At 44.8% G+C, this 9,358-nt stretch overlaps 1 protein-coding gene across 2 annotated transcripts in view; it reads right to left on the bottom strand.

Annotated features, from left to right (window-relative positions):
- The window catches only part of dctd (dCMP deaminase), a 23,135-nt gene extending 15,049 nt beyond the window's left edge, over positions 1-8,086 (bottom strand). For both annotated transcript variants that reach the window (XM_080464331.1, XM_080464330.1), the window contains exons 1-3: positions 7,962-8,086; positions 4,531-4,630; positions 1,045-1,180 (exon numbers count right to left, since the gene is read on the bottom strand). In XM_080464331.1, coding sequence (XP_080320457.1) covers positions 1,045-1,180; positions 4,531-4,630; positions 7,962-7,987 — 262 coding nt within the window. In that variant the 5' untranslated portion in view covers positions 7,988-8,086. The remainder of the gene's footprint in view (positions 1-1,044; positions 1,181-4,530; positions 4,631-7,961) is intronic.
- Between the last annotated feature and the right edge of the window lie 1,272 nt (positions 8,087-9,358).

The following is a 9,358-nucleotide window of genomic DNA, read 5'->3' as shown; positions in this document are numbered from 1 at the left end:
GACCTCCTGCAGACGAGATTTCTTCTGGCTTTGTTTCAACAAAGTCTTTCTTCTTGTGTGGTTTGTAGACGTCAGACCGATGGTACTCCTGAGGACTGATGGTGGTCTTCTGGACTGATGGTGGTCTTGAGGACTGACGGTTGTCTTGTTGACTGATGGTGGTCTTGTGGACTGATGGTGGTCTTGAGGACTGATGGTGGTCTTGTGGACTGATGGTGGTCTTGTGGACTGATGGTGGTCTTGTTGACTGACGGTGGTCTTGAGGACTGACAGTAGTCTTGAGGACTGATGGTGGTCTTGTGGACTGATGGTGGTCTTGAGGACTGATGGTGGTCTTGAGGACTGACGGTAGTCTTGAGGACTGATGGTGGTCTTGTGGACTGACTGTAGACTTGTTGACAGGTTGTTGAGCTGTGCAGGTCCTCCAGAGTTCCCACTGGCCAACATGTTGAGCTGGTCTATCATTGAAAATCTAATAAATCATATTTGTGGTTGTAATGTGACAAACTGTGGAAACCTTCCAGGGGGATCAATACTTCAGTGCAGGGGGGTCCAAACTCTGTCCTGAGCAGGTTTTAGTCCTCCCTGCTTCAGCAGACCTGAATCTAATGATGATGTCATCACCAAGGTTGTGAACAAGCCCAGTAATGAGCCCGTCACTGCAATCAGGTGTGTTTCACCTGGGAGGAGCTAGACCCTGCAGGACAGGGACCCCCCAGGGCCGAGGATGGACACCCCAGCTTTAGTGTTGTGGAAACATGTTTAAGACAATTTATTGATTCATTCATCCGTAAAAAATCACTTCCAATTGAATATTGCTTTTTGTAGGAAATCTTGAAATGAGATTAAAATGTCATTAATTTTGATTAATTAATCCAAATCCCTGAATTAATTACATCATTTTCTCTGAGGCACTGACAGATCTGATTGGGGCTTTTAGCTGCAGGCGTCTCCAGAGTGGACGTCCTGTCCCTCCTGTCCCTCCTGTCCCTCCTGTCCCTCCTGTCCCTCTGCTTCCATCTCCTTGGTTGTGTAGAAACCCACCATAAGGATATTTGGTGTCGAGCCGGTCGTCTGCAGATCGAGACCACGGCAGCAGGTCGTCATCGCAGCCATTTGGCATCCCGTTGTACCCAATCCCCACGATCTTATTCTCCTGGTTGACGATGCAGGCTCCCACCTGCACACAGAGAGACGGAGGACTCAAAAGAATCCAGAAGACAATATGAACACATGTAGTGCCAAGATGGCGGCCGCGGCTCAGAGCTGTCCCACGTGTCCTTCACTCACTTTGGTTGCTTTTCTACGTCTTTTCATACATCTTTGTGTTTCATCGTACCATGGGCTGTCTGGCGAGTGTCACCTTATCAGATATTTCATTTCATTATTTGTTTATTTGGACAAACAGTGCGTATTAATGTACAAGCAAATCAGGAGTTTCCACGAGGTTACTGTCAATAAGACGGATTCATCACCAGGCTCATTTCCATCCATTGTCCCACAAACCTCTTAGATTACAAAGAGAAGTGACTGCTACCACAGGTGGAAAGTACCGACTCTCTTCTACTCACGCTACTGTAATCGAGTAGTTTTTTATGTACTTGTACTTTTTTAAGTCCGAATTGTTCTGGATATACTTTTGAACAAGTATATAGAAGGGGAAGTATGTCACTATAAATAGAATAGTCTCTAAATAGATTATTGTTGATTGTTAGATTGTAACCAAATATATGGTATATATTTATTTATGGGGATAGTTGTTTTTATATGTATGTATGTATGTATGTATGTATGTATGTATGTATGTATGTATGTATGTATGTATGTATGTATGTATATTTATAAGATATGTATGTAGTATATTTTTGTAATTATATATTTATATAGATATCTATGAAACGTATATATGGTATATATTTATATAGCTATATTATGTAATTTTAAGGATATCTGTGTACAAACTAAAAAATAGGTAATAAAGGTGGGAAATTGAAAAAGGGTGGAGGAAGTACAAAACTTTTTCAACAATGTGCGGCGTTTTGTTATGTATTGGCTCCATGGTTATTTTATTTTTTACTTTTTATTTCTATTGTATGTAGAAATAGTTACATATTTTTTATACATGTTCAAAATAAATTGATTGATTGATTGATTCAGGTGTCAAGTATCCTGAAGAACGTCGTCTGAGAACAAGCACTTCTTTTTATTCCGACTGTTAATGGTAGAGGCTTTTATTTTGACATATCCAAATAGGAACACCGTGACAGGAGGCCATTCTACTCTTATACAGTAGAACCTCTGATGAGTCGGTCAGAACGACACGGTGAACTGAGCAGACGACTCAGCGAGCACCAGCTGCTTTGACCTGTTAACGCACCTCGGTGAGAGAAATCAGGACAAACAGACAACCGACCGCTTTTACTGGAACATTTCCAGCTGAGCAAACCTGGATATTAATGCTGAGATGTGATGAATCGCTGCCTCCAGCAGGTGGCGCTGCACTGTGACTCCTCTTAACTTTAATCCAGCAGGAGTCAAACATCAGGCCGGTGGACCAGAAGCGGCCGCTGGAGGCTCCCATCAGCCAAACCACAGAGCAACCTGCTTCTAGAGGATCTAGAGGAGTTCTCTGGACATTCACTGGGTTCTGCACCAGAATGGACTTTATGTTCAGATTGTGCTCATTTTCACTACGAACTGTTTGATCTTGTTCACTTCTACACAGTTTCTTCAGGTACACTGTGTACTACCACAACAAAGAAAAACTCTAAATTAAAGGTTATTATAGCAATATTTTACCGGTCTGGAGACTCAAGATATGTCTGACGTCCGGAAAAGGTTGACCTGGACTCAGGAAACAAAAGGTTTGTGGACCTCCTCCAAAATAAAGGAATCGTCCACGGCCTCAAATCAAACTGTGGTGAAACTTTGGACAAACTCATTGGGTAGTTTAGACGTAATCTTGCTAACAGACAGACATAAATATATGCAGATGATTTCATTACTTCAACAATAAAAGCATCCAAAGTCTCAGCAACACGACTGTACTAACCAACACCAACACCACAACACTGACCAACACCACTGCACTGACCAACACCATTGTGCTAACCAACACCACAGCACTGACCAACACCACTGCACTGACCAACACCACAGCACTGACCAACACCACTGCACTGACCAACACTGACCAACACTACTGTACTAACCAACACCACAACACTGACCAACACCACTGCACTGACCAACACCACTGCACTGACCAACACTGACCAACACTACTGTACTAACCAACACCACAACACTGACCAACACCACTGCACTGACCAACACCACTGCACTGACCAAAACTGACCAACACTACTGTACTAACCAACACCACAACACTGACCAACACCACTGCACTGACCAACACTGACCAACACTACTGTACTAACCAACACCACAACACTGACCAACACCACTGCACTGACCAACACCACTGCACTGACCAAAACTGACCAACACTACTGCACTGACCAACACCATTGTGCTAACCAACACCACAGCACTGACCAACACCACTGCACTGACCAACACCACAGCACTGACCAACACCACTGCACTGACCAACACCACTGCACTGACCAACACCATTGTGCTAACCAACACCACAGCACTGACCAACACCACTGCACTGACCAACACCACAGCACTGACCAACACCACTGCACTGACCAACACCACTGCACTGACCAACACCATTGTGCTAACCAACACCACAGCACTGACCAACACTACTGCACTGACCAACACCATTGTGCTAACCAACACCACAGCACTGACCAACACCACAGCACTGACCAACACCACTGCACTGACCAACACCACTGCACTGACCAACACCACAGCACTGACCAACACTACTGTACTAACCAACACCACTGCACCGACCAAGACCACAGCACTGACCAAGACCACTGTGCTAACCAACACCACTGCACCGACCAACACTACTGTACTGACCAACACTACTGGGCCACTGCCAATGAAAAGCCTGAAGGCCTCCTCCCACCAGCAGTTCCAGCTGCTCGCCTCAGGGAGGCGCTGCAGGACAATCCCAGCACAGAACAGGGCCTTGGTCACAACTAATGAAGGAGTGACTCACCAAACATACAAGGCAACACACGCACACACACACACACACACACACACACACACACACACACACACACACACACACACACACACACACACACACACACACACACACACACACACACACACACACACACACACACACACACACACACACACACACACACACACACACACACACACACGGCAGATTCCTTGTTTTGTACAGTACTTTGTTTTTATATACTATTTATTCTAATCTTCATCACTTTCCTTTTCTCAATTCAGCTGTGAATGGGAGGATAGAGGACAGACAGGCAGAGAGACAGAGAGACAGACAGACAGACAGACAGACAGACAGACAGACAGACAGACAGACAGACAGGCAGGCAGACAGACAGGCAGACAGACCTGTGAGCTGGGGTCTTTGCTCCTCTGTGCAGACAGGAAGGCCACAGCCATGAAGTACTCGGGCCATTCCAGGTAGTCGTCTCTCTTCCTGGTTGTGTTACTGCAAAAAAATTAAAATTAAAAAATGCAAACCGGTTGAAGAAAAAACATTGAAATAATTTGTCTTTTGTCAGTTTCTGTGGATCAGGTCGTCTTCTTGCTTTCAACACTCAATAAATTTGGCACAAAAAATAAAGCCTGGTGTAAATGTATGCATTTCATTAGTTTCAATCATGGGCTCAACAGCGCCACCTAGGCATGTTAAAAGAACTCATGAGAAATCAGTGGCTTGACCTCGGACAATGACAGACGGCTGCTACTTCCACATGGAGGCAGAGACGGTGGACGATGTCAGGACAGACACCGGGGCTCCAGGCCCGGACCAGCTCCGGCCTCCCGGAGCACCGGCAGGTTCCAACTCCAGGAGCCAGGAGAGCCTCCACCAAGAGAGAGAGTCTCCTCCAGGAGGGAGAGCCTCCTCCAGGAGAGAGAACCCTCCTCCTCCAGGAGGGAGAGCCTCCTCTAGGAGAGAGAACCCTCCTCCTCCAGGAGAGAGAACCCTCCTCCTCCAGGAGGGAGAGCCTCCTCCAGGAGAGAGAACCCTCCTCCTCCAGGAGAGAGAACCCTCCTCCTCCAGGAGGGAGAGCCTCCTCTAGGAGAGAGAACCCTCCTCCTCCAGGAGAGAGAACCCTCCTCCTCTAGGAGAGAGAACCCTCCTCCTCCAGGAGGGAGAGCCTCCACCTCTAGGAGCCAGGAGAGCCTCCACCAAGAGAGAGAGTCTCCTCCAGGAGAGAGAACCTCCTCCTCTAGGAGAGAGAATCCTCCTCCTCCAGGAGGGCTTTTCCACCAAAAAGAACCAGGTTCTAGTTTAGGGCCGGTGCCAGAACCAGTTCTTAAATGAGCACCACCAAAGAACCGGTTCTTGTTCCACCACTAACGGAGCCAGTAGAGCTACGTCACTGCGTCACTCCAAAACGTGATACGTCACTGATTTCACCAATGTAGCACTGACAGCCTCATCCAGGAACCAGGAGACGGACTGTACCAGTGGTTTAGTCCGGGTCGGTCCATCTAGTCTGACCAGAACCTCTGATGCACCAAAGAGCCAGAAGACATTACGTCTCTTCTTGTCTCTATTGGTGTTTTTTAACGTCCGTCTTGTTTTAGTCCAGAGCCCCAGAGTGGACATAGAGGGACAAATAATAATAATAATAATAATAATAATAATAATAATAATAATAATAATGATAACAACAACAACAACAATAATAATAATAACAATAACAATAATAATAACATATGAATGAGTTTAGGTCTTATTTTTCACCATTCCAACATTCCATAGTGACTTTCTGCTCCTTTCACTTTATTTCTGGACGTGTCTGAATCAAAAGCTTCAACATGGAGGAATGGAGGTGTAGAATGATAGAACTGCTCTACAGCCGTTTCCATGGTAACCTAGGTAACCACTCTGATTAAAGTTCTCTTTCACATGAAGCCATTAAAAGACTCATTTTATGTCTATAAACTCCAGCTTTCATTTACAGTAGTTTGTAGTTTGTTTTTTAGTTGCTGATGAACCAAAGTATTCATTATAAAGAAGTTCTGTGGTTATAAAATACTATTGGAGCGTCTCAGAGCGGAGCGGAGCGCCCCCTGCTGCCTCACACTGCCTTGCTCAGGGGCTGCAGCTCCTCAGCCGGCGGTCAGAAGGTGAAACAAGACCTGGACGTGACCTTAGTTAGAATAATGTCACCATGAAAAGTGTGGAAAATAAACCACAATGGAAAACTGCTTCTAAATTATATCTGACGTAGCTGACTGACAGGTGGAGCTCTGCAGCATCTCCAGAGCCGCGGCTCCGCGATCACAGAATAACTTATCTTGTTCCCTCGTATTATTAACTTCAGGGAACGACTTATTTCATTCCCACGCATATTTTTATTGTTTTCTCTAGAACCACTCTGGGGCTCCGTGTTCGCTGGAGTTTTCAGAAAGCCGGTGTTCCATATTAACTGGTGACCATTTTAACCGGTGTTCCATTTTAACTGGTGTTCCATATTAACTGGTGACCATTTTAACTGGTGACCGAGCTGCTGTAGCGTCAGTTGTTACTGCTAGCAACAGCAGATGTTGAAAAGTGGACGGAGGCTCATAGCTGTCCTGGTGAACGCCTGTTAAGCGCATTCACAATAAAGTTTCATGGTATATTACCTTCTGTGAGTGGATATCCTTGTTTGGTGAACATGTGGGACCGTGTGTCATTCGGCTGCTGCAGCACCCGCTCATTTCAGAGTTACTGGTGATACTGAGACCAACATCGGGTCTTGAGACGTCACGAAGGGGGCGGGGCTATAACGCTGGTCACATCTTAACACGGGGTGTGTACACAGACACGTCTGCCCTGAAGCTGAATCAACTCATGACTTCCCACTGATGCTGGATCGAACAGATCAACAACCTGACAGGTCACGAGTTGATTCAGCTTCAGGGCAGACGTGTCTGTGTACACACCCCGTGTTAAGATGTGACCAGCGTTATAGCCCCGCCCCCTTCGTGACGTCTCAAGACCCGATGTTGGTCTCAGTATCACCAGTAACTCTGAAATGAGCGGGTGCTGCAGCAGCCGAATGACACACGGTCCCACATGTTCACCAAACAAGGATATCCACTCACAGAAGGTAATATACCATGAAACTTTATTGTGAATGCGCTTAACAGGCGTTCACCAGGACAGCTATGAGCCTCCGTCCACTTTTCAACATCTGCTGTTGCTAGCAGTAACAACTGACGCTACAGCAGCTCGGTCACCAGTTAAAATGGAACACCGGTTAATATGGAACACCAGTTAAAATGGTCACCAGTTAATATGGAACACCGGTTCAACCTGGCCTCCACCTTGTAGGTAGTGATACCTCCAGATATACCTCCAGAGATACCTCCAGAGATACCTCCAGAGATAACTCCAGAGATAACTCCAGAGATAACTCCAGAGATACCTCCAGAGATAACTCCAGAGATAACTCCAGAGATACCTCCAGAGATAACTCCAGAGATAACTCCAGAGATAACTCCGCCCCCAGCTGATGACGTGTCGGGTCCCAGTCTAGCTCCTCTCTGGTCCCAGTCTGGCTCCTCTCTGGTCCAGCAACGAAGTGGAGCCAGTGTAGCAGCAGTTTAGCCCCTGATAGGCCTGGGGCTTTGGTGGTGGAAAGACAAAGAACTGGTGCTGAAGCTGGTCCTGGACCAGAACTAGAACCTGGTTCTTTCCGGGGGAAAAGCCCCCTAGGAGAGAGAACCTCCTCCAGGAGGTTTTCAGCTTCAATTCAAGCTGCCAGTTTAGAGAGTGAAACACTGAAGACATTCAGAGTAAAAGTAAGGAGACAGAAGACCTGTTAGTCAGCTGGTGGTCCTCCATGGTCTGCACGAGGCGGCTGGACGGTCAGAACACTCACATACACACACACACACACACTGCAGAGCAGGAAGACGGCTCCTGCCACACGCTGGGTATATTACACCCTCAGTGAGGTCTGACAGGAGGGCGACACACACACACACACACACACTATAAGGTCTTTGAAATATTAACCTTTATTTCTCACGTGTTTTACAGAACAAAAAGCCTCCAGCAGAAAATAAAGCCATCCCACTTCAGTCATTTGTTTTGTACCTGATTATAAAACAGATTATTTTACACTTATATATATATATATGAGTAAATGTTGTGTTCAAACAGAGAATGCTTCTTTCAAATAAATTAACAGTGAGTAAACTTGACTGCCACACAAGTCAAACTACTCATTCAGTTAAAATACATTTTTTTTCTTCCGGGTTTATAGAAAGTCCAAAATATTTAGATGAAGACACTTTTTAATTTTGCGTAACTGAACAACAGTGAAAATAAATTGAGGGAAAACCAGAATTTGTGTATATTAAAGATCAGCCAGATTTCAAAATGAAAGTCACCAGGTTTTTATCCTCAAAAGAATCTTAATTCTACATTAAAATGTGACAAATGAAAGAAATTGTTGAATTACTGCCCCATAATTTTAGCAGTTACAGAATTAAAGTTTTGGTTAAAGTTGCATTTCTTATTTTTAAGGCTGTTTCAAAAAATGTTGAAAGTAAATCAGATTTTTGTTTTATGTTGTTGGACAGTTTAATCTATATGAGCCACACACTGTCACAGGAACAGAATAAAACTAAGAAAACAGGATCAAAAGTCAAAAGAAGCCAACGTCAAGGTTTTTAAAGTGACAGAAAGGTTGAAAGAGGAAACAGGAAGCAGTCTGGCTGACCTGTCAACCCAGGCTCAGGGTTAAAAACATACCCACGGCGTCCTCATGGGGTGTGTTTACTGCCCCCTGCTGGATGTAATCTGCCCCAAACGGAGGCAGTTCAACACAGCTTTGATTGGCTTCGTCTTGTTTGTTGATTTGATGTTTAAGAAATGAGACGTGTCGTCATGAAGTCACACTTTTAGTTTCTTTTTATGGACAAACGGAAGTTTCATTGACAGTTGAATTAAAAGTCAATGTAAACGTGTTTGATGCTTTGACATCAGGTTATGAACTGCAAAAGTATTTCCAAGAAGTAATCTATTACTTCCCAAAAACTCTTTGAATGGTTTGGAAACATTTTTCTTCCCTGATAATTCAGCATGTAAATGATGAGCGTTTTTCTTTAAACTGTTTCAGATCAACAAACTCGTCTTCGGTGCAAAAAGCACATATTATCACACAGTATTGTCTAGTAGAAAACATTTGAAATGTGATTACTAAAACCT

Source organism: Lipophrys pholis (genome assembly GCF_963383615.2).
Source record: "Lipophrys pholis genome assembly, chromosome: 5".
Taxonomy (NCBI): Eukaryota; Metazoa; Chordata; class Actinopteri; order Blenniiformes; family Blenniidae; genus Lipophrys; species Lipophrys pholis.
The sequence above is the reverse complement of the archived record's forward strand: the minus strand, read 5'-3'. Positions and strand labels throughout refer to the sequence as shown.